General features: G+C 47.8%; 1 protein-coding gene across 1 annotated transcript in view; it reads right to left on the bottom strand.

Annotated features, from left to right (window-relative positions):
* The window catches only part of DKK3 (dickkopf WNT signaling pathway inhibitor 3), a 48,311-nt gene extending 22,469 nt beyond the window's left edge, over positions 1-25,842 (bottom strand). The window contains exons 1-4 of the mRNA XM_019948202.2: positions 25,686-25,842; positions 24,841-25,087; positions 18,497-18,634; positions 15,286-15,369 (exon numbers count right to left, since the gene is read on the bottom strand). Coding sequence (XP_019803761.1) covers positions 15,286-15,369; positions 18,497-18,634; positions 24,841-25,053 — 435 coding nt within the window. The 5' untranslated portion in view covers positions 25,054-25,087; positions 25,686-25,842. The remainder of the gene's footprint in view (positions 1-15,285; positions 15,370-18,496; positions 18,635-24,840; positions 25,088-25,685) is intronic.
* Positions 25,843-26,162: the final 320 nt, after the last annotated feature.

Here is a 26,162-nt window from a genome sequence, read left to right on the forward strand (position 1 = left end):
AGGAATAGGAACCCATTTTACCATTCAACCATCTACCATGACTTTGGGAATTTAACTTCTCTAAACTCCAGTGTCCTCATCTGTAAAATAATACCTACTTCCGGGACATCCCTGGTGGCGCAGTGGTTAAGAATCCACCTGCCAATGCAGGGGCTGCGGGCTTGATCCCTGGTTCGGGAAGATCCCACATGCCATGGAGCAACTAAGCCTGTGCTTCACGACTACTGAGCCTGCGCTCGAGTCTGCAAGCCACAACTGCTGAGCCCACGTGCTGCAACTACTGAAGCCCGTGCACCCTAGAGCCCACATGCCACAACTACTGAGCCCATGCACTGCAACTACTGAAGCCCGCACGCTCTAGGGCCTGTGTGCCACAACTACTGAGCCCGTGTACTGCAACAAAGACCCAACGCAGCCAAAAAAAAAAAAAAAAAAAAAAAACCTACTTCTCTGTTTTATAAAAATTAGAAAATAAAAGATGTAAAGATACCTGGTGTACAGCCCAGCAAACAGTAGGTGCTCAATAATGTAGATGAACGAATGAAGGCAAGAAAAACACAAAGAGGACCATTTTTTCAAGCAAATAAAACTCATCTACGTATTTGTAGCTCTTTGCTGGGTCTTATCTTCAAGGCCTGCTGCTTCTGTTTACAGTCCCCAGCTTACTCCTTGGTCATACAGCTTTCATCTGTTAAACGTGTTCATTCAACTATTAAGCGCCGATCCCCTGTTGATACAGAAGTAAACAGAACAAAGCCCCTGCCTTCCCAGGGCTCACAGTCTTCTAGATACTCTCCTGGCCACCACTTCATCAACTTCGGATGGCTGCTCCCTGAGAAGCCCTGAGAAGCCCCTTCCCCAGCAGTCATCACCATCTTCTCAGCACTAGGCAGACCATCTCCCCGGTTACTAATCTTACTAGATATCACAAAACGGTGACACCAAGGCCCTGCTTCCCCAACAGGAAACTCCATTATCAATGGCTGCTTGAAGTGCTGTGTTATCTCAAGTTCTGAAGCTCCATCCGGGCTCATTAGGAAATAACTGCTATTGATTAGTCGTGTCTGCTATGGGCGTGGCAGTGGGGAGGATGGCAGTGTATGTGCCCCATGTTTTCAACCCTGGTCTACAGGAACTCAAAGGACCCTGTGAACCCTGCCATTTATAATTCTGTAACTCAGTGAAATCTTGCTTTACTACCTTTGGCACAAGACTTGTCTTCACACAACAGCTTTTTCATCCGTTTGGTCTAGCACCTTAGCCAGTATCACCTGAGAAAGTTTCTCAGTTACTGGGTTTCAAGGGACGGCAAACTTACAACAAAATAAATACATGTACTAATGTATCACCCTCATATTTGGTAAATCACTGCTCCTAGAGGCCCAGGAAATTCGCTCAGAGAGGAGAATCTATTTGTATTGAACATCTATTAAGTGCCGGACACTTTCCATACATTGTCTCCTCCTTCTGAAACACCCTTAGGGCAGTCACTAACTCCTCCTCTCATGGGGCAGGAACCAGTGCTCAGAGCAGTAGGGGAAGCTGCCCAGGGAGCAGGGATCCCAACCCCTGGCACTCCAGACTCCAAATCCCACTGCTCTGTGTTCCCATAAAATGTACCCACATGTCTTGTTTATTCTTTCTCTTCCAGGGGGTGGAGGCGAAAAGTGAAACTGACAGTGGGTCTAGACAGAGCGATGAGATCTGGGCAAACGTTTAGATGACTCAATCCTCATCCATCATTTTTCCTACAGTCTGCTGGGCATAGGACCAAGAGAAGACATTCCTGCCTGACTTGGGAGACCAGCTCAGCTCACCAGGTTTGGGGCATACTGTGAATTCCCTGAGAGCATTAAATACATACCTCTGCATCCCAAACCTTCATCCTGACCCAGTTCCCTTCCACTGGCTCTGCCTATGACCCCAGAGCCCCTGTCCTCTGGTCCTCCTCCCAGGAAACCCTCCCGACCACCACAAAACCCTCTCCCTGGAGGCCTGAGCCCCCGCCAGAGCCCCCAGGAGTCTGCAGTGCCCCGAGGGAAAGTGGGAGCTCCTCGAAGCCTCAGGGATTCTTTCAGGAGACACGGTGCGGGATCTCACCAAGGAAGGTGTGGATGGGCAGGAGATTCCTAACGATCAGGAAAACCACATCTTTGGATCCTAGAAATGAATTTCCAAGGAGGCAGCCTGAGCCTGCCTACACCCAGCCGGGGACAGGGGGACGTTTTCAGCATGTTGGCTAGAGGGGGGCATGAGTTACTGTTTACTTACACCTCTGGTTAGTGGTGTCAGGTACCCCTCAAAGACACCCCCTGAGACGATGGCTGCCATACTGCAGAGGCTACTGGTGGGACCAGTGTTGGGAAGGCACTGCCTTGACCTAGGGCAGCAGAGCCCAGGGATTTTTGTACAGCCCTTTAGCTTACATTGGGCCCTTGGGTTCCCTAGTGCCTACAGTCACAGAAACCAAGAGGTAGCAAAACACCCCCATCTCACGCTCCACTGGTGGGAATGTACAATGGCGTAGCTGCCGTGTGAGAGTATGGCAGTACCTCCGAAAATTAAAAATAGAATTACAATATGATCCAGCAATTCCATTCTGGGTATATACCCCAAAGAATCGAGATCAGGGATTCAAAGAGAGATTTGTACACCCATGTTCATCGCAGTAGGATTCACAACAGCCAAGAGGTGGAAGCAACCCAAGTGTCTACTGACAGACGAATGAAAATATACACACAATGGAATACTGTTCAGCAAAAAGGAAGGAAATTCTGACACATGCTACAATATGAATGAACCTTGAGGACATTATGCTAAGTGAAATAAGCCAATCACAAGAGGACAAATACAGTATGATTCCATTCATATGAAGTATGTAGAATAGGCAGATTCATAGACAGAAAGTAGAAGGTTGGTTGCCAGGGGGAGGGAGGAACGGGGAGTTATCATTTAATGCGTACAGTGTCTTAGTTCTGCAAGATGAAAAGAGTTCTGGAGACTGGCTGCACAACAATGTGAATACACTTACTACTGAACCATATGCATAAAAATGGTTAGGATGGTAAATTTTATATTATTTATTTTTTACCACAATTTTTAAAATGTTCCATTAAGAACATGGGTTTTAAAGGTTTGGCAATGGATAAGACCTAAGTAATTTGTTTGTTTTTTTCTCTTAGTACTGGCTTTCCACCTAGCTCTGCTGTTTAACTTCTCTGAGCCTCAGTTACTTCATCTATAAAATGGGATCAAGAGTGTATGTGCCCTGCATGGTTGTTGTGTTTATTATGTGAAGGGAAGCTGGCCAGCTCCCAAGCACAGTGCCTAGCACACAGCAGGGGCCCCATCAATGGCAGCTCTTATGTTCATCATCGTCTATTACTATTATTTTCATTATGATCATTAATTATTACTGAGTCCTGGATGACATCACAGCACTGATGAGCTGGTCTGATCGGTTACCAGGATTTACCCTGAAAAGGAGAAATAGGTGGCTTTGGAGAGAGGATGGCTAATCTGATCACTTTCTGAGTCTCAGTGACCAAACAAGGGAAAGTTGTGGTCCTTGATGTTATTTTAAAAATAAATTGAGGGGCTTCCCTGGTGGCACAGTGGTTGAGAGTCCGCCTGCCAATGCAGGGGACATGGGTTCGTGCCACGGTCTGGGAAGATCCCACATGCCGCGGAGCGGCTGGGCCCGTGAGCCATGGCCACTGAGCCTGCGTGTCTGGAGCCTGTGCTCTGCAACGCGAGAGGCCACAGCAATGAGAGGCCCGCATACCGCAAAAAAATAAATAAATAAATAAATAAAAAATAAAATGAGGGGCTCCCCTGGTGGCACAGTGGTTGAGAGTCCGCCTGCCGATGCAGGGGACACGGGTTCGTGCCCCAGTCTGGGAAGATCCCACATGCTGCGGAGCGGCTGGGCCCGTGAGCCATGGCCGCTGAGCCTGCGCGTCCGGAGCCTGTGCTCCGCAACGGGAGAGGCCACAGCAGTGAGAGGCCTGAGTACCGCAAAAAAAATAAATAAATAAAATAAATAAAAATAAGATGATATGGACTCACAAGCTCTGTGAGTTTTTCAGAACTATGCCAAAGATCAAGGACAGGCAGAGCTGCAGATCTTACAGTCAGCCTGAAAAAGTCCCAGGCTGGTCTAGAAGGATCCCCAGGCCCTAATAGCCAAGGACAGCCACCCACCTGCACAGGGAGCTCTTCAGCCCCTGACATGCTTGGGCTACTCAGAAGCCACAGAAATAGGCTTGTCCTGCAGCGTCAGCCTAATGAGATTTCAAGTTCAATCACTGTTGTTTATTTGACCTGCCTATTGGCACCAAGCAAAAGCAGCGTGTTCCACTTCTAAGACTCCAAGTTTCCAGACTCCAAGCCCCGAAGCCAGGCTTTTTGCAGGGCACAGACGGCTTGGTCTCGAGTTTCACATCTCTGCCATCCAAACCACATCTTCCTGGCTCTGTATCCCGGGGACTGCGTGGAGCCCCCCTATACTATACCGAGGCAGGGTATGTTCCTAACTCAGCATGTATTTCCAACTCCTTGGCTGGGCTCTCGAAACCCTTCCTGATCTAATTCCTGCCTCTCCCCAGCCTCATCTGCTACTCCCCCAAGCACACCTCCACCTCTGGCATTCTAAACTATGTAGTGTTCCTCACACATGTTCCAGTTCCACCAGCCTCCTTGACTGTAAACAAAGAATGCTTCTGCAAGGAATGCCCTTCCTCCTCACAACTGAGAATTCCTCGACACCGTTCAAAACACAGCTCAACTGCTACCTCTTCCAGGAAGCCTGCCAAAATGTGTGAAGGGTCTGAGACTTTACCTGCAAGGGGACAAGTGAGCCTTCCACAGTTTCACGGCTGCCAGCAGAGAAGTCAGACTCCTGGGTCAGAGACAAAGGGCTTCATTGCTGACCGCACAGAAGCAGCATGAGCTTCATGTCTGTGACAGTTCCCCTCACCCCCAAGTCCCAGGGGGCAACATGGAGGGGCCCAGGTGGATCCAGTGTGTGCAGTGGGTGTGCATCACAGCTGACCAATGTCAAGCTTAGAGCACCCAAATCTCATATAATGGACTGCAAGCAAACCTTCCCTCTGCCAAGGAGGGAGAGCTGGCTCTGTTTTCCAAGGCTGCTTGCTGTACAAGCATCCTGGAAAAGATAGTCTGAAACCAAAGGGCAATTAGCGCCTCTGCTTATAAAATGTGCGGAAACTCCAGAAACCAGGAAGGACTGTTTCCTGACAGAATCTTCCCTGGCTACCGCATCTAGCTCTCACACAGGGCTCCCACCATGCTCTGTCCACCACTGCCTTAGGAAACACGTATGAATCCATGTTGTAATGACCCGTTTACTTTGCTGTTCCACCGCTAGCCTGGGTCCTCTCTGCTGTTAGGGAGACACACATTATCTGCCAGACACACATTAAGTGCTCAATGAATGTGCAAATAAATGGATGAGTTGAATAATTAACACGGGGAATTTTGACAGCCATGGTTTGGGGGTAATCAAATAATGATAACAACAAAGAGCTGACATTCACTGACTGCTTATTCTCGCGTTCTAGGCGCTGTCTGGTATGTTTTTACCTGGATTATTTTATTTTATCCTATATGGAAGGTACTCTGATGAATCCACTTTACATGTGGGGAAACTAAGGCTCAGAGCAGTTAAGGGATTTCACCAGTCACACAGCTACTAGCAGTAGAGTTGCACTCTGAGCCAGCTCTCCTTGGGCCCAAGACTTACCCATCCCGCTAAAGAGCTTCTCCTCTCAGAGGGCATCTAAGCTTTGGGGTGTTTGTGAAAGTGGCCAAAGAAGGAAGGAGGGAGTGCCTGCCTTTTTGTGTTTACAGGGGTGGGAGCAGTAGCCTGCATGTCACCATCACCTACTCCCCGGTGTGACTTGCAGTCCCTCAGCCATCACGGTGGACACGGAACGCACAGATAGTTCCTGCTGGAACCTCACACCTTCCTAATCTGTCCCACACTGGGCCAGATGGTATTTGGCCTTGGGAACAGCCTGGAATGCGAAACTGACCCTTCTCCCTGAAGAAGAGAGGAAGCGATGAGATAAATTTGTGGACCACTCTCTTGTTTGCTACAACTTACAATTCTCAAACAGCCATTCCCCTTGACCTTACTAATAGTCAAAGAAATAGAAACAAAAAGAAAATATAGGTGGTCACCCACTATAACACTCACTGTAGGTGAGGGAGGGTTGGTGAAATTATCTCAGAAATTGCTGCTAGAAGCAAAAATAGTACAACCTTTGGAAGGAAAACTGGGCAACATCTTTCAAAATCTTAGATAGGCACACCCTTTTTTTTTTTTTTTTTTTTTTTTTTGCGGTACGTGGGCCTCTCACTGTTGCGGCCTCTCCCGTTGCGGAGCACAGGCTCCGGACGCGCAGGCTCAGCGGCCATGGCTCACGGGCCCAGCCTCTCAGCGGCTTGTGGGATCCTCCCGGACCGGGGCACGAACCTGTGTCCCCTGCATCAGCAGGCGGGCTCTCAACCACTGCACCACCAGGGAAGCCCCTAGGCACACCCTTTGACACAGCAATTTAATTTCCAGGTTTTACACAAAGAAACACTGGCAATATTGTTCAAAAAGATAGATAGATGTCTATAGCAAAATTGTAAATAGTTCAAACGCTCTTCTTAAAACACTCAAAACATACAGAGTTCTACAAAGGAAAAGTCTCTGCAAAGTTCAATTCTTCCAGAGATATCTACTAGTAATGATTTTGTGTACATTTTGCCAAGCTTTTTAATGCATGCTGTTTTTTTCTAAAAATGAGATATTTTATAAGCTATATATATAAAGTATATCTTAAATACATAGTAAATATACTGCTTTGCAATTGCTTTTTATTCACTTAACATTTTATTGAAGACATCCTTTTATACCAACTTATACGAAACCTGTATGAAACTGGTTTATCAACTTCACAGTATTTTGATTTTGCATGTGGAATCACAAATTCCTTCTTGAAGGAGATTTAGGTTGAGGAGAGTACGATTTAATATAGCCAGGTTATAGCTCAAAAAAAGAAAAAAAAAACACCTCCTACTCCTTAAAAACTGCTCACCCACAACAACTATTTATTTGGGGATTGCTTATCCACTTCTCAGAATGATCCAGAGCTCTTCAATTTTCCCTATAATGTTTTCCTACTGGATTAAGGCATGAGGGCCTTACACCTGGCCAGAAATTACAAAACCAATGCAAAATATAAATCTAGAAACACAAATGGACCCAAGTGTCTGGTTATAGGACTGTGGAACTGTACATTCACACGAGACTCTGCCAATCACTCTTAGAACCACAAGTATGTTGTTTTCTATAGAAACCAAGATACGTCCTGCCAACCTGGCCCCATCCTGGAACTTGTCAGCACCTGACCATCACCGATGCTTCTTGTCATTCATTAGGCCCATCCTTCCTTCTATTTGTATCCCCAACACCCAAACCACACACCTATGACTCGTGAGGACAAGAAGTGCAGGGTGAGTCAGGCTTGAGGCAGGGAACACGGAGTTTCTAGCAAAATGCATTACTCAAGAGGGCGAGGCAGAGCTCTAGAGAACTTAGCCCAAGGCCACAAACATCAGTGGGAAGAGGCCCGTGGAGTCCTGAAACACAGCCTCAGCTTCCAGGGAAATTCCACTCTTTTTTTGCAGTAGGTTGATGGGAACCAGGGGAGAAGGCAGTTAGAACCCAGTGTTAATTACCTGTCAATAATAATGAGCCTTATACAAAGAGCTTTCATAAACCTTGCCTTACAAGACTCTCACCCAATTCTGTGAACTGGGGATTATTAGCTTCACTGGATAAAGAAAGAAACTGAATCACAGAGCTTGTGAGGGTCAGGACAGCTCTGAACCCAGGTGGGCCTCACATCTTGTTCAGACCTCATTCTGCCCCCAGACTGACCGACAGGGAAGGTCTGCATTTTCTGGGACTTGGCCACACACCCCTGCCCGCTACCACACCCCCAGCAGGACTCTCCAGGAGGCTGGGCCTTTGGGAACTGACTGACGTTCTCTAAGGAACCCACGCCGTCCGCCAATGCACTTCTGTTAAACTAAACCCCAGTGACTCCTCAGCAGGGTGCCCTCTGCAAGTCCATGAAATTGACAAGGGTGACTCCAGCCTCGGAAATCAGGGCAGAGGGAGCAGGCAAAGCTGACACCCCACCTGCATTTACTCTGTGAGGAATGAACGAGCTGGGGACAAGGAGAACCCGAGGACCAACAGGGGAAGAGGCCATTCAACACGCTTTCTCTGCCCGCTCTCTTACTGGGTCTCTCTGGGCTTTGAAGTAGCAGGATGCTTGCTGTTCAGTGCAAAACAAACAAATCTTGGAGAAGTTCAGCCACAGCTTACCACCCCTCTTCCCCCAGACTTGAACACAAATAACACTAAGCACCCTCGCGGCAGAGGAGACACTGAGTTCACCCTCGTGGAGAATTCCACTGTCATCGTCCACAGTCCGCTGTCTGCCCTGACCATTCTCTTGGACAAGGAAGTCGCGGGGTTACCCAAATCACGACTATCTGGGCGATGTGGGTAGTGAAATTTGTCTACCTAGGCCCTCAGAAGTCTCCGGCAATATCTTGGAGTTGGTTGTATGTGATTGAATCTGTAGGTTCAAATAAGGTATGTTCGGCTGGAGAAACAAACAGACCTGCTCTTTTATATCATATTCTAATGTAAAAACAGAAAAGACAACAAATGCACAACGTGCTAAGCTCTGTCGCTCTGAGCTGTATTTTAATGAGAGGACGCGTCCCTTCAAAATGGTGCCTTGGCTAATTGGGCCAGATCCTTCATATCTGGGGACATGGTTATAAACAAAAGCCTTGCATGTGTGCATAACGGCCTGTCTGCTCTCTAGCTTCCAACAAGCCACTTTCCTCCTAACCCCTTGCGCGAAAGCAGCACAGCACCGGTCAGCCCACCCAGTGGCCCATGAAGGGGAGAGGCGGAGGGCTCCACACAAAAGCCTCACAGAAAGACGTCAGACCGCATCACCATCGCCGGTGCGCTCAGGTGAAATAAGACATCATGTCCTTTTCCCCTTTCGCATGTGAGAGCAAAAACAGACCCATGCCTTGCACGTACTGTGTTAGGTTTTCTAGACGGGCCTATAGTGTTACTGTCTGTGACTTTCCGTGGGCCTCCTTGGGTTACCATACATATGAATACACACCCCAGCATGTGAAGAAAGGAAAATATGGGGGTGCTTGGTGAATATTTTTAATTGAATTCATCTGGGAGTTTTAAATCCTGAAAATTTAGCTCCTGTTTATAGTAGCTTAAGGTTGGAACAGCATGTGATTTTTGTCCTTTTGAGTGGCAAGCCTCCCTTTTCCACTTAAGAGAATGTCTCATTGGCACATAACGCATTTTCCAGAGCCAACTGTAACAATCATTAAACTGCCAAACTGTGGAATGGGACAGTGGTGATGACGTTCGGTTGTTCTCATGCCTTTGAAGGCAATCGAGTCTTTACGGCTTCCCACTCAGAAAAAGGAGCTCCACGTCTCTTTACGCTTGAGTCCCAGCTCAGTTGTGTTGGGACAATGGTAACCCAGGAACCAAAGAGGATTCGAATGGAAGGATTCTGTGGGCATCTGAAACCAGACCTTGCTTCTCTGACTGCTGGCAAGGCGTTTGACAACAAGCAAGGCTCTGTAGTGAGGTAACACACCACCGTTCCTGCCACATGACCGCCCTTTCACAAGTGCCTTGCAAAGTCTCCAGGCTGTTCTCTAAAGACCCATGGGATTCACCAGGCACTGGCTAGTCAAGCATCAGATGCCCCAGGTCACCCTTCTAGCCAATCAAATTGGAGCTCATTCTCATAGAGAAACTTGCTGAGTTAAATTCCAAGGGCCTGAGCAGGAATCTGGAAAAACTCAGTGAGGCTCTACTTTCTGGATTTCTCGGATATGTCTCTCCCTGTCACTCTCCTGCATTCTCAGGACCATCGTACACAGGGGTTCATGATCAACGTATGAACCTACATCTGCAGGCATGGGGATTCTGGGCCTCCCAGCTGAGCCTGGAACATGGACACACAGGCCGTGCAGACTCAGGAAAACTGCCACAAACTCAGAGGCTGCAGCACACAAGTGCAGGCAGCTGCTCCCTGAGCCGCACACGCTCTTGGCATCTTTGAGGTGTGGTCTCTCAGTCACCCGCCACTCTCAGAGCCTTGGTTCTCCCCGTCACAGGGCTCAAAGCCTGACACAGCTGCCTCACTCGGAGGGCAGAGCGGGGAGCATGGGATGTGCACCTGGGCCTCCAGCAGGTACAGAGGTGCTCATAGCAGTGCTGTTGCCCTCTGGGCTCTGGGAAGCTCTCCAGAGCAAAACTATACTATCATGCAATCATATACCTTTTTTTTCTTGAACACAAAAGCTTTCTTTTTGTAGTCCACAGCCCTAAGAGTTGTGTTTCCCCTGCCCTTTCACAGAGACTTAAATCTGGAACATTCTAAAGCTTTTTCCCTCTTGGTACCATCTGTCTGTCCGGGTTTTTTTTCTATTATTCTGTTTTTTTCTTCTCTCTCTCCCCACCTTCAAAAGCTGGTCTCTCCTCCCTCCTGACCTTAGTCAATCCTGTCTTTGTTTCACAGGCTTCTGTACTTTCAGAGTCGGGAGAGATGGTGAAAATCATTGCCTTATTTAAAGATGAGGGAAATGAGGTGACCTAGTTTATATGTGACAAACTCATGCTTCCAGCCTCTGCCACTAAGTCTCTCTTCATTTCGCCAAATGGCTTGCCCTCCATCAGCTCCCAGGTCCCTTGAATGGGGGTCTCACCACCACACAAAGCTGACTGGACCCCCCCAGCCTGCAGTAAATGTCTGAGCACTGTGCCAAAACAAGCAAAAAGAACCCATCCAGTCAGCAGAGGGAAGGAAATAATAAAAACCAGAGAGGAAAGAAATAAAATAGAGATTAAAAAAACAATAGAAAAAAATCAATAAAACCAAGAGCTGGTTCTTTGAAAGGGTAAACAAAATCGACAAACCTCTGGCCAGGCTCACTAAGAAGAAAAAAGAGAGGACCCAAATAAACAAAATAAGAAATGAAAGAGGAGACATAACAACCAATGCCACAGAAATACAAAAAGCCATAGGAGAATAGTATGAACAGTTACATGCCAACAAATTCGACAATCTAGAAGCAATGGACAAGTTTCTAGAAGCATACAGCCCACCAAAATTGAATCAAGAAATAGATAATTTGAATAGACCAATCACTAGAGATGAAATAGAATCTGTAATTTAAAAACTTCCTACAAACAAAAGTCCCAGACCAGATGGCTTCACAGGTGAATTCTACCAAATATACAGAAAAGAATTTCTACCAATCTTTCTCAAACTCTTCCAAAAAACTGAAGAGGAGGGAACACTCCCAAAGACATTCTATGAAGCCACCATCACCCTGATACCAAAACCAGACAAAGACGCCACCAAAAAAGAAAATTACAGGCCAATATCTTTTTTTTTTTGCAGTACGCGGGCCTCTCACTGTTGTGGCCTCTCCCATTGCGGAGCACAGGCTCCAGATGCGCAGGCTCAGCGGCCATGGCTCAGGGGCCCAGCCGCTCCGCGGCATGTGGGATCCTCCCGGACCCAGGCACGAACCCGTGTCCCCTGCATCGGCAGGCGGACTCTCAACCACTGTGCCACCAGGGAAGCCCGGGGCCAATATCTTTGATGAATATAGATGCAAAAATTCTCAACAAAATATTAGCAAACCGAATCAAACAACACATTAAAAAGATCATAGACCGTGACCATGTGGATTCATCCTAAGCTCACAAGGATGGTTCAACATACACAAATCAGCACCACATAAACGAAAGAAAAGACAAAACCGCATGATCATCTCAATAGATGCAGAAAAGGCATTTGACAAAATTCAATGTCCATTCATAATAAAAACTCTTACTAAAGTGGGCATAGAGGGAACATATCTCAACATTATAAACGCTATTCATGACAAACCCACAGCCAATATAATACTTAACGGTGAAAAGCTGAAAGCCTTCCTGCTAAAATCTGGAACAAGACAAGGATGCCCACTCTTACCTCTTCTATTCAACATAGTATTGGAAGTCCTAGCCAGCCATAGCAATCAGATGAGAAAAAGAAATAAAAGATATCCAAATTGGAAGGGAAGAGGTAAAACTGTCATTTTATGCAGATCACGATTCTATATATTGAAAACCCTAAAGACTCCACACAAAAACTACTAGAACTGATAAACGAATTCAGCGAGATAGCAGGATACAAGATTAACGTACAGAAATCGGTTGCATTTCTTTACACTAAAAATGAAATATCAGGAAGAGAAAGTAAAAAAAAAAACAGGCCCTTTTAAAATTGCATCAAAAAAATAAATTACTTAGGAATAAACCTGACCAAGGAGGTGAAAGACTTATATGCTGAGAACTATAAAACACTGATAAAGGAAATTAAAGATGGTTCAAAGAAATGGAAAGCTATCCCATGCTCTCGGATTGGAAGAATTAATATTGTTAAAATGGCCATACTACCCAAAGCAATCTACAGATTTAATGCAATCCCTATCAAATTACCCATGACATTTTTCACAGAACTAGAACAAATAATCCTAAAATTTATATGGAACCATAAAAGACCCAGAATTGCCAAAGCAATCCTGAGGAAAAAGAAAAAAGCTGGAGGCATAACCCTCTCAGACTTCAGACAATACTACAAAGTTACACTAATCAAAACAGCATGGTATTGGCACAAAAACAGACATATGGATCAATGGAATGGAATAGAGAGCCCAGAAATAAACCCATACACCTATGGTCAATTAATCTTCAACAAAGGAGGCAAGAATATACAATGGAGAAAAGACAGTCTCTTCAGCAAGTGGTGTTGGGAAAGTTGGAGAGCCTCATGTAAATCAATGAAGTTAGAACACACCCTCTCACCATACACAAAAATAAACTCGAAATGGCTTAAAGACTTAAATATAAGACATGACACCATAAAACTCCTAGAAGAGAACATAGGCAAAACATTCTCTGACATAAATCATACCAATGTTTTCTTAGGTCAGTCTCCCAAGGAAATAGAAATAAAAGCAAAAATAAACAAATGGGACCTAATCAAACTCATAAGCTTTTGCACAGCAAAGGAAACCATACACAAAATGAAAAGACAACCTACAGACTGGGAGAAAATATCTGCAAAAGATTCAACCAACAAGGGCTTAATTTCCAAAATATACAAACAGCTCATATAACTCAATAACAAAAAAACAAACAACCCAATTTAAAAATGCGCAGAAGACCTAAATAGAAGACCTATGTCTCCAAAGAAGACATACAGATGGCCAAGAGGTACATGAAAAGATGCTCAGCATTGCTAATTATTAGAGAAATGCAAATCAAAACTACAATGAGGTACCACCTCACATCAGTGAGGATGGCCATCATTAAAAAGTCTACAAATAACAAATGCTGGAGAGGGTGTGGAGAAAAGGGGACCTTCTTACACTGTTGGTGGGAATGTAAATTGGTACAGCCACTATGAAGAACAGTATAGAGGTTCCTTAAAAAACTAAAAATAGAACTACCATATGACCCAGCAATCCCACTCCTGGGCATGTATCTGGAGAAAACTATAATTCGAAAAGATGCATGCACCTCAGTGTTCATAGCAGCATTATTTACAATAACCAAGACATAGAAGCAACCTAAATGTCCACTGACAGAAAAATGGATAAAGAAGGTGTGGTACATATACATAACGGAATACTACTCAGCCATAAAAAAAGAATTAAATAATGCCATTTGCCGCAACATAGATGCAACTAGAGATTATCACACTAAGTGATAAAGAGAAAGAGAAAGACAAATACTATATAATATCACTTACACGTGGAATCTAAAACATGACACAAACGAACCTATTTACGAAACACACTCACAGACATAGAGAGCGAACTTATGGTTACCAAGGGGGAAAGGGGTTGGGAGAGGAATAAATTAGGAGTTTGGGGTTAGCAGATACAAACTAATATATATAAAATAGATAAACAACAAGGTCCTACTATATAGCACAGGGAACTACATTCAATATACTATAATAAACCATAATGAAAAGAATATGAAAAAGAATATATATATGCATACATATAACTGAATCACGTTGCTGTACAACAGAAACTAACACAACATTGTAAATCAACTATACTTCAATAAAAATAAATGGGTAAATAAATATTTAAAAAAAAAGGACCCATCGACTACCAACCACAGCAACACCACCTAATGATTATGGGTACACTGCTTCTTTTCCTGTGCTAAGGCCACAAGGGGTGAGGGAATATCCTGGATCCCCTCAGAAGGCTGGGGATGCGTTCTACACCTCAGAGAAGAACGTGCAGTGGGAAGTTTGCATAACGTGCCTGGGCACAGAGAGGCTGGCCCTCGCAGGCCCCATAGAGCAGGCCCCATGTCACACGGCAGTTGCCTTGTCCTCTCCTCACCAGGCCTCTGCATCTGAAACCAGCCACCTCTTTGCGAAGATAAGGTACAGCTGAGTCACCTCTCGTCTGGGAGTCTGGACACCAGTGACTCGGCCTGGGTCATCCCCCAACCTACGCCAGGCCTTTCTTCTGTGAAATGATGTCTCTCTCCATGTTCAGAATCTATAATTCTCTAAAAAGCAGCCCACCTTTGGACTGAGCAACAGGCCACTGAGTAGCGGGTGCAATCACAAGGGGCCCAGCGAGAAGCCTGGAGCAGGGGGACACCTTTCCAATGGGCCACTGGGTTCCACTTAAGGTTTTCTTGCTCTCAAACTGCCAGACCGGGGCTGGGATCATAAATGACGTGGGTCATGCCAGAGGTTTTAGGGTATTTTCAGGTCGGATGCACCAGGTCTTGTTACTAGGGACCCTGACCAATGCACCCGATACTTCAGTGTTCCCCTTCCAAGGCTGAGCCTCAGCCATGCAAATGACAACCGAATTGAACGTGTCCTGCCATTTCTGAGGCAAAGTGCATATGGAGGCAGAGCCTGTTACCAGACTGCGGCTGTCTGGCCAGAAATGTAGGCATTGGGGAATCTTGGCAGAAACGAAAACAGGAGAGGTGCAGGGGAGCCAGCTCCCTCCTGCAGCCACTCTGAAGTCTGGGCCAGCTCTGGCAGGCTCAGCAAAGGAGTGTGTGCCTCGGGTGTGAGCACGGGGAAGATGACCACTCACGTGGCTCCTTTTGCCTTCTTCGTCGCCCATTGACGTAATGACCGTCTCTGAAAAGACCATCTGTCCAGTCTGGTTGTTGGTGATCTATAGGAGAACAAGTACAGTGAATGTGAAATAGGAGGAATTCTGGACAAATCCCACAGGTTGTTTTTTTGTTTTACTGTTTTCTATTTTCTGAAGCAGAAGCACCTGTCAAAGTAGACAGAATGCCCACTCCCTCCCCTCTTCTTAAATGCATTTTTTTTTATATTTATTTTTTAAATTTTCTTTATTTTTTTGGCTGCCTCGGGTCTTAGTTGCAGCATGTGGGATCTTTCGTTACGGCACGCGGGCTTCTCTCTATTTGTGGCGTGTGGGTTTTCTCTCTAGTTGTGGCACGCGTGGGCTCTGTAGTTTGCAGCACGCAGGCTTAGTTGCCCAGCAGCATGTGGGATCTTAGCTCCCCAATCAGGGATTGAACCTGCGTCCCCTGCATTGGAAGGCAGATTCTTTACCACGGGACCACCAGGCGAGTCCTGTCCCCCTTTCTTTCTGAGCTCCACCAGCAGCGTCAGACGGTGCAGCGATAAGAGATGTAACAGAGCCTACAGCATGGGGCCGAGGAGGTCTATGTAAAGCACACAGCCCGTCACCTCGCAAATATTCAGCGCTAGCTATTTTTATCATTCCTGGGGCTCATTTACTTGAAACTCAGTGTCAGCTTTCTTTTCAACTACAGGTCTGGGTATTGAAAGAAGCAGGTTTTAGCTATAGCTGCCCCACTTCCTGATTCTGGGGAACTGTTTTGTTTCATCAAAAAAGTGCTTAAGTACTATGGGAGGCCTGGCCCTGTATTCCTCTATCCGTTGCCTGCCTTCTGTAAACAGGAACAGGCACCTCAAAGCTGAGCCTTAGAAACCTGACATGGAACCCAGGCTATTCCCACCCGATCCAAGGCCACATCAAACCTCTGTGTTGGTGATAAAGACAGAAAGACACCCAGGAGCTAGGAGACCTGTGTTCTTTGAGCCCTGCCTCAGACACCAATGACCATCTAGTATGTAACCTGGAGCAAATCATTTCTATTCTCTGATTCACAGTTTTCTCATTTCTAGGTCATCTTTAAAGTTCCTGCCAGCTCTAATGTCACAGGCGTCTGCAGCCAAAACAAAGTGGAAACTCTTAGGCTAATGTGCAATAGTGGATCAAATTCTAGCTCTAATTCCAGTTCTGAGGAGATAAGGATCATGTCTTCATCAACATACTTTATTTTTATCTAAATAATTCCTCTCTCTGGCAAAGAGATGATGTCTTCTTCCTTTATGCCAGATTTTTACAGGATTAACCAACGTTATATTTTTTTTAATTGTACAGTCCTATATGTGTAGGTTGCAGGACTTCTCAGAGCCTTTATTAGAGTAAGGTGCATTTTTGTATCTCTAGGAAGAGAAATATGTACAATGTTTTCCAAACATGTTTCACCCCTGAGCCCTTCTTTTATAAAGCATCACACAGGACAGGAGCTCCATGGAACCCGCTCGAGAACTACTACACAGTGCGGATACCGTAACTTTACTGTAAGAACAACAACAAGAAGAATTTGCTGCTGGATAGCACTTCATAGTTTACAATGACTCTCACATACTTTAAGTTATTGGACCCCCATAATACCGTAATGTAGATGTTGATATCCCTATTTGCTAAAGGCAGTTAGTGAGGGTCATGAAATTGAAGTAAGTTTTTCAAAATCACACTAGTTACCGGTAGGACTCACGTTTGGGTATTCTGATATCTACAAGGAGAAAATATAAGAAGCAGCTGAAACTACTGGCTGATTATTCTCAGAAAGGATGACTTAATACTGGTTTTGACAAGAATAAAACAATCACTTTTGGAAACATTCTCCAGTCTTCAGACAAGCAATGCGAAAGGATTCTGCTTCGCAGGTGGAGCATTTATTTATGCGGGGGGTACACTCCGGAGCTGGGCCATCAGTATGTAGCAGAAGAGCCACACAGAGGCTACTTTATAGTCAAGGCAATGGCCCACGAAAATGGACCCCTTTATCCTCTATAGCACAGAAGTGCTGTTGTTTCAACCCATTACCTGGGCACTTGAACAAAAGCAGGTCTCTTTTGTGAGAGCCGTCATGGCCTTGCATGTAGGCATTGAGATGAGATCAGAGGTCAAGCTCCTTGATGCTCACAACAGAAGGTCAACTCTACAGCCTCTAACAATGACCCTGAACATCTGCACACCAGACTCTCTTCGAGAGAACACAGGCCAAGTGGTTTGCTCCCAAAGTCCTGCCAAACTCATATGGGAGACATCTCACACTAGGGGCAAGCTAATGTCACATTCCTCTAGGTTTGCAACATTTTCTTCCTCGAGTCAGACTGAGAACAAACCGCTTGCTCTTCGTGCAAGATATTGGACCAAGAGACACTTAAGATGTGTGGTAGGTTAGGAAACACTCTGCTGTAGAATTTTGAATAGATAACCAGCAAACAAAAGAATATTTCATCTCCTGGCTATAGAGGCTTTTTCTTCTGAAGGCTGAGTATTACCACATTTGCGGTCCTCCTAAGGAAATGGTGAAGATCTATTCACTACAGCATGAACTCTATTTCAACTCACTACTGAAACACGGATAAAAACCTGTGAAATAGGGCTTCCCTGGTGGCGCAGTGGTTGAGAGTCCGCCTGCTGATGCAGGGGACACGGGTTCGTGCCCCGGTCCGGGAAGATCCCACATGCCACAGAGTGGCTGGGCCCGTGAGCCATGGCCGCTGAGCCTGCGCATCCGGAGCCTGTGCTCCGCAGCCGGAGAGGCCACAACGGTGAAAGGCCCGCGTACCGCAAAAAAAAAAAAAAAAAAAAAAAAAGCCTGTGAAATAAATTCCTCAAACTCGATACTAGGAAAGTATCTCTCTAAACACTTGTTTGCTTCCTTTGAGACAAACGATAAAAATCCCTGAACATTCCTTTGCAATTGGACTGGCGGGAAGAGTAGAGTTAAATTTACTGCTTAAATACAAAAGCAATTTATGTTTTTGATACATATCTTTCCCCCTTTAAATAGCTCCCTCACTCCCTATGGTTTTTAACATGTATTTTACTATCCTCATTTGTATTTTTTGGCTTGTATATCAAACATGTAAACAAGACCTTAGTCCTCTGATGGGACCAGGCGACGAGGAAAGGAGGAAGTGCTGGCCACGACCATCCTTACCTTGTGAATTTCTCGGTGGACGTGGATGGTGTTATTTCCAACCTTGGTTTCCGTGTTGGTCTCATTGTGATAGCTGGGAGGTAAGCGTGCCAGGTTCACTTCTGATGACGTTTTAGCAGCAGCCTCTTCTGCCTCCATCTAATTAAATCAATGGATTTAATGAGCAATATTGTTTTCTCTTGATACAAATCAGAGTCCATGAGAAAAAAAGAACCACTTCTCTTTTCCTCCTCTGCAATTACAGTGGTGCTGATGATAGTAGGTACCAGTAATTGAGTACCCAGTAGAACAAGACGTTGTTCTAAATGTCTACGTATATCATTGCCTTACATCTCACAACCTCCCTGTGAGGTGGGTGTTAACGGCCCCACTTTACAAGTGGGGCAACCGAGGCTCAGGAAGACTAGATAACTTCCCAAGACTCTCAGTGGAGGGCAGAGTCGGGATTTGAGAATGCCTCTGTTGAACAGTCTTGACCCCTGTATAGATGCTCTAGGTGCCACGCCCATCTCCCCGTGGCCTAATCAGGAGGTCACCCGCATTTGTTCCCTTATGTGCCAACAACCACCTCTGTCTCTCTTCGAGAGCATTCTCTGGCTGCAGAAGTGTGCTCAGTCTGCACAGGCCCCACGGGTTAGGGAGTGAGCACTCCAGGGACAACCCTTAACCAGTGAAGGACAGGCTACGGGGGTAAGTACCCCAGTGCCCTCTCCCCTCAGTGGGACAGTCTCTCTCCAAGGACCCCAGGGGGATTGAGCCCTAGTTGTCCCTAGCAGTAACCTGCTCATCAGCACAGCCTTTATTGCCTCTCTTCTTTTCCATCTCACTTTCCCACTTCCTCCTCGTGTTTCTGGGGTCACATCACAAATGAATTATTTGCTCCCAGATCCTTGTTGCAGGGCCAGGTTGGGGTGGGGACCCAACCTAGGACAGCCCCTTCCCCACTGCAGGTGGCGCCACAGCTATGTCTCTTCCCCACCCACCCCCTAAGTACAAGAGGGACCCCTGTAGAGGGTCAGGTGACTAGCTCCCGGGGCGCACCCTCCTCCTGGCTCTTCTTGCACAAGTGTCCTTTTCTGATGCCACGTTTCTCAGGCCACTGTCCACAAATCATGAGCTTCCATGACATCTATACCAGACATGTCAGTCAACTTAAATCTGGACTCAATTCCAGCCCCAGTCCTGATGAGTGGGCAGGTGACAGTGTGACCAGTCACAGTTGATTGGACTCAAACAGAGGTCATGTCATCGACTAACTGAGCCAACCCGACACTCTCTCTAGGAATTTAAAATGAGAGACACAGAGAGAAGTTGTAACTGGTGCTTGGCTATTTTCCAACAGTGCAATCTTTGACTCTGGGCTATTCTTATTCCTTTAAAGGAATCCTCAAAAAAGATTCTATTTTAAAAATCACTGTCCTCCATTCCCTTACATACTACGTGAGGCCCCCTCTTTTCCTTTCTCTCCCATCCAGATTTGCTGACCTGGGTATACATGGGGAAAGAATTCCCATGTCTCAATGTAGCACAAAGACACTGCACCAGAAGTGTGAAGAAAGTCTGGTCAGCATAAAGGACCGGATAACCAACCAAGGACTTGGTCAGCAACCGCTGTGTTTGACCCTGAGACAACTCGTCACATGTCTGAACCCTGGTCACTGGCTCCATCATCACCATCACCTCCATGCTTGGGCATCAGCTATGTCTGAGCCATTGCGCCAGCTCCTTCCATACCTCCTTAAATATTCACAGCAACCGTTAAGAGGAAGTGTTATTACCCTCATTTTGCAGATGAAAAGAATGAGGTTGAAAAAGGGAAGGAATCTGCCTAAGGTTATCACATTCTTAGTAAGTGGCAAAACTCGGATTAGAACTCGGGTCAGTCTGACTCCAAATTATGTGCCTTTCCTAGTATGTGATTCTGCTTATACTTTTGCTGGGGAGATAGGAGAGCCCCACACAAGGCAGTTTGAGGATGATTATGACAGTCTGTAGAAGCGAGTCAGGGGTTCAAAGAAGAGAGAAAAAGGCTTCCAGGTGGAAGAGGAGGCATGATTGGGTTGGTCTCACAGAACAGATACGATTTGGATAGAGAGGAGCATAGAGGAGGCGAAACTGGCAGCCTGGATGAGAATGGTGTGTCATGGGCTAGGGCAGAGGGTCCATGCTGTACCCTAAATGGATAAAATAATGGATAATGAAGTAGAGACAAACTGACAGGTGAGTCCAGGGGCAGTTCTAATGCAGACAATGTTAGCCTGGTTCTCAACCGAGAGGCACCTCAGAGTCATGTCCAAACTTTTAAAAAATATATACATATCTGGATCCCTTCCAGACCTGCCGAATTAGAATTTCTGGAGGGGGGACCCCACATATCAATGAGCTTCCCAGATGATTCTGAGATATTCCCTCCCCTCTACTCGCCCTCAGGTAAGAACCTTTGCACCAAGCAATGGGGAGCTGCAGCAAGTTCTGAAGACTAGTTGGGAGATCATACAGAATCCAGAGAAGAAAAAGAACGGAGTCAGGGGACTAGCTACAAGCAGGCTGAGAGTCAGAAGTTTTATCTGGGGAGGGGCCTTCTAGGTGGTAAAGGCTCCAAATCAATCTAGAAGGACCAAGCCACTGAGCGCTGGCCACTAGGTTAGGCAAGAAGTTGCCCACAGCATCGTCAGAAGGCAGCACAGTAGAAAGTGCCCGGGTTCTGGAGTCAGGTAATGGGGGGCAGGGGCAAGTCCCAGCTCGGCCACAAAGCAGCCACGTGACCTGGGGGCAAGATACCAAATATCTCTAAACCTCAGCTTTCCTGTTTGTAAAATGGGGATGATTCTACTTTGTTGAGCAGATGTAACGATTAAGGATCATGAAATCTGAGTGCTTGGTACAATACAGTATCTGTCACCCTGCAAAGGTGTAATACTTGCATAACGTAGTCGTCTAAGAAAGCAGTTTTAGAAGAAGCTAGTTTGCCGGCGGATGTCTGGGTAGGAGTGGAAAGGGCAGGTAGTAAATAACATGTGTTCCAAGGGTTTGCTAATAAAATGGAGTAGAAATGGATGAAGCTAAGACAGGAGATTTAAGACTAAGAAAAAGGCTTCTTAAATTTAAGTGAGAGATCCTGAGATGTTTAGTGATAGAAAGGATACAGCTGGGAAAGAACAGGAGTCTGGAGATACTAGAGGGACTAAATCCGGAAGGAGAATGGAATGTTTCAATGCTTTTAAAATTTCTATAGGAATGGTAATCCTCCAGTTTGGCTTGCAAATCATTGACAAGTTACCAAATTTAGAATTTGCTCTGGGCTGAACAGATAGTCTTTATATAAAACCTTCTCCCCCTCAACCAGTGGTTATTTCAACAGAATGAGCTAAAGCTCTTTCATGGCACCACAAGCTAAAAGTACAGTTTACAGTGGAAATTTCAACCACAACTATTACTGCCACTCGCAAGAGAAACTTAAGCCTGAAGCAACAGGACTTGTTTCACAGAGGCGGAAAGTGAATATTGTTTAAAATGGCACCTACAATTGGTTGAATCTGCGTGTCTGTTAAAGGAGCAGAGTAAGAAAAACTGGAGAGAGAAATTCAGGCTTGGTATTGGGATTCTTCCTAGGAATAGGTGAGGTGGTAAGAACATTCTAAAATATGCCAGTTACAGATGTGGCAATGGAGGGGCGGGGAATGGTTTTATCCTCACAATACTTTTATCAGTAACATACAGAATAATTAAACAGGAAAACAGGAACAGCCCAGACTGAACCATTGGAAGATTTGCTTCCCCTCAATAATGATCCTACAAGCAGAGTTAACCTTTTTCCCTTAAGAGAAATCAGCAGCTGAGTCAGCTGGAATATTTTAAATGTCAGGGAGTTACCTGAAAGCAGATTCGTGATGCAACTCTGTAAACTATGTAAACAATTAATGCATCCGGCCTCGTGTCCTTTTTGGCTCTTCTCTGGGACAGTAAGTAAACAGCAACTATCTTATGTTTATGAGATTTAAGAGGCTTTCTGGCAGTCTCTTTTAAAAACTTAATACTAACAGCCATAATCTATTGTGAATCTATATCAGACACTTGTGGTTCTTTTGTTATCCTTCCTACTACTGTTATTAATATGATGATAATGAGAGCCATTATTTATTGAGAACCAACAATTTCCCATAGTCCTGACAACCACACGAGGGGGCAACTTATATTGCCTCAATTTTACTTAACCTCATTTTTATTTTATTTTATTTTTTGGCTGTGCTGCGCAGCTCGCGGAGCAGCTTAGTTCCTCGACCAGGGATAGAACCCGGGGCCACGGGCCCACGGACCACGGCAGTGAAAGCACCAAGTCCTAACCACCGGACTACCAGGGAAGTCCCTACTTAACCCATTTTAGACGACCAGAAAACTTGCTTTACTTACATCCTCTCATTTAATTCTCCCCATTACCCCCGAGGGGAAATGGACATTTCCTCCATTTCAGAGCCTGGATCCCATCACTCGTAAGCGGCAGAGCTGGGATGAGAGAAGGAAGGTTGGTTCCCACTGAGCGGGGTGGAGGTGCCAGCCCATGTCTCCCCTGGTGGCAAACTGCAGAAGTCAGGCAGAGCCATGTCTGGAGGAGGAAGGCTGGGGCCCAGGCAGAGGCAACGTGGCCAGCTCCCTCGGAGTCAGCACCACCACAACGTCCCGCTGGCCGCAAACTGCTCTCATCAATGAAGAGACTGAAGGGGCCCTGCCGCTCCCTCATCCCCCCTCACCAGGGGCTGCCGGCAGAGGACCATGCTGCATGGGCAAGTTCACACTGAATGAAAACACGCAGGTGACCTGGTCAGGCTCAGTGGGAATCCATGGGCAGGAGGGAAGCAAATGACCTGCTCTGGAACCAGAAGGATTGTGAGCTCAGTTCAATTTGAAGGTGCAGAGTGAAAAGACACTGGGGCCTCTGATGCTTCGGCGCCTTTCATTGTTCCATGTCATGATTCTTTCGCTTTCTCAGGAAACAGGAAGGCCTCAGGTTTTAGAATCTGGCCTGTCCAGTGGATGTTCAGATACAGCTGCCCATGCAACCGCCTCCCAATCCAGTGTCCCCTTCACCAGTGTCCAGGGTCCACCAGGCTGACTGTTGTGGGCAGGAAGGGGAACTAACCCAAACCACACCGGGGTGGGAGGAGAAAGCCACCTCTCCTGGTAGACCAGAGCCAGCTTTGGAGACTTTGTCCAAATGCAGTGCAGAGAAGCAGGGATGTGGAGGCACCTGACCTTCCAGCCTAGACATCTGGTCCCTCACTGACTCCTTCACTGTATGGCTGGCTTCTCTCCAAAGACAGGCTGCAGCAGAGGCAGGCCCAAGAGGGGCCATGCCTACCCACCCCAGGCAGCAGGGTCCCCTGGCTGGGAGAGGTGGGCCAGCTGCACCTCCTGTCCAGGCAACCCTGGTGATGCTTGCATGCCCACCATAGAGGATGCCATCCATAGTGTTTGGACCTGGGAGGCAATGGAAGGAAGAAGCCAAGCAAAGTTTTCCCAAGGTATCTGGTATCTGATAACTAACAGCTGCTATATATTGCGCATCTATTATACGCCAGGTGCTACACATATCGTGGATTTAATTCTCACGGGACACTGAGGTACAGGATGTTAAGGGATCTGGCAATGCCACCTGCTAGTGAATGGCAGAAGAGGGCCCTGAGCCCAGGACTGACTCCAAAGCACTCTTGGGGTAGGGTGGGAGGTTGCCCTTCACACAGCTTCTCCTCCTCTCACCCACCACCCTCTGACAACTGACATTGCTGGGATTTAGGACTCCCAGTTTCCTTCTCTGCCCCACATGGCACTGGGGAAGCCCAGACAGATTACCAGCAAAGCTCAGGGCTCTTTGTCCCCACATGACACCCCAACTGTCTCTCGGGAAGATGGCACAAGCTCAAGGCCCAGACAAGCTGGGACTTGAGATGCCTGGAGCTTCCTCAGCAAAACCACAGCGCTGGAATACCAGGGGCCTTGCAAGCCTCCGCTGAGGACAGGATAAGGCCAGCTGCACACCTGAAGATAATTGCAAGGTGATGGCCGGCAGCCTGCAGGCAGGTGGTGACCCTCCACTGCCCATGGGCAGGTCCGGCCGGAGTCTCTGGCTGGACAGACTCAGATCCAGAGCTTTTGGCAGGAAGGCAGAACGAGGCGGGAGTTGGGATCACCCCGCGCTGCCTTCAGATAACTCGGAATCTGCTGCCCGCCCTGCCCAGCCCTTTAGCGGACCTGAGGACCCTGGCCAGCGCTCGTACCACTGCTTCCCCAGCCCCCGCTGTCGCCAGCCTCGCGCTTCCCCGGAGCGCGGGCCCTTCGGGCGCACTCACCTCCTCCACCGCGCTGCGCAGTTTGTGCTGCGTGTCCTCCATCAGTTCCTCAACCTCGCGGAACATCTCGTTGAGAGTGGCCTCCTCCTGCGGGTAGCTGAGAGCCGGGCCGGGCTCGAACGAAGCCGGGGTCACTGTCGGAGCTGGCGCGGGGGCCGTGGGGACCGCCGCCACCAGCAGCAGGCACAGCAGGGTGCCCGCCAGCCATCGCATCTCGGCTCAGCGCCCGCAGCCGCCGCGCCGCCGCCTGCGCGTGCCAGAACGCTGTCAGAGGCGCGCCGACCACCCTCTGGCCCGCGCCGCCCGCCCCCGCCGCCTCTGGCACTACGAGCCGGGCCCGCCCCCGGCGCCCCGCTTCCCGCACCCACTCCCAGATGGGAGGAGGCCGAGTCCCCTCTGGACGCAGCTACCTCGCACAGGGAAGACCCCCACCCGCTCCAGCCCCGCGCCCGAATCCCCTGCGTACCCCCTGGCGCATCCTCCGGCACAGGCTGTGCTCTGCCCCCGCCCCCAGTGATAGCCCCTCCCGCGAGCAACAGAACCCGGGTGCCCCCAAGCTTACAACCCTCTCCCCTCACCGCCCTCCCCACCGGCCCCCCACCCCGGCTTGGTCCTGGGTTTGAGCCCTGTTCCCTCCTCGACCAGGTCAGAGCACAGCTCTGGTGCCGCGACCCCACTCCCACCCCATCCTTACCCGAGCCCCCATCTTGGGTGGTCAGAGAACAGCTCATCACCGCCCCCTCCCCATCGCCGGGGTCGGAACCAAGTCCTGAGCCCAGTCCCTCCCCCACCCAGGAGCTACCGAGATGAGCCACCTCCCTTCCCCGCCGCCGCCCTTCACCCACCCCGACTGGACCGAGCTGTGCTCCGGGCTGGACTTTCCAGGCCTCGCCAGGGGCTGCCTCGGGACTGCGGAGCGGGAGCGGCGCGCTGCGCGGGCCGCGGGTGCGGGGAGCTCGGCGAGGATGCTGCAGCGCTGCTACCCTGGCGAGCCCGCAGAGCTCGCCCCGCCCGCCCCGCCCCGCGGGAGGGGCCGCGGCCCAGCCCGCCGCCAATGGCCGGCCCGGGCGCCGGCGACCTCCCGCCCCAGGCTGGCCTCCTCTGCCGCCGGCGCCCGGCTCTACCGGAAGCTGTCGCGGTCTGTTCATCACGTTGCCCCGCGGCATCCCAGTCCATTGTCGTCTCTGGCCCAGATTCTTGCCACAGTTTACGGGAGGCGAGGGGAAGGTGTTTTTTCTGGGTCCCACCTTGCCTTTTCCAAGCCATCCTCTACCCAGCAGGCAAGATAAAATCCAAGCCCCTTAGCCTGGCGTTCAAGGCCC

Source organism: Tursiops truncatus, chromosome 8 (genome assembly GCF_011762595.2).
Source record: "Tursiops truncatus isolate mTurTru1 chromosome 8, mTurTru1.mat.Y, whole genome shotgun sequence".
NCBI lineage: Eukaryota > Metazoa > Chordata > Mammalia > Artiodactyla > Delphinidae > Tursiops > Tursiops truncatus.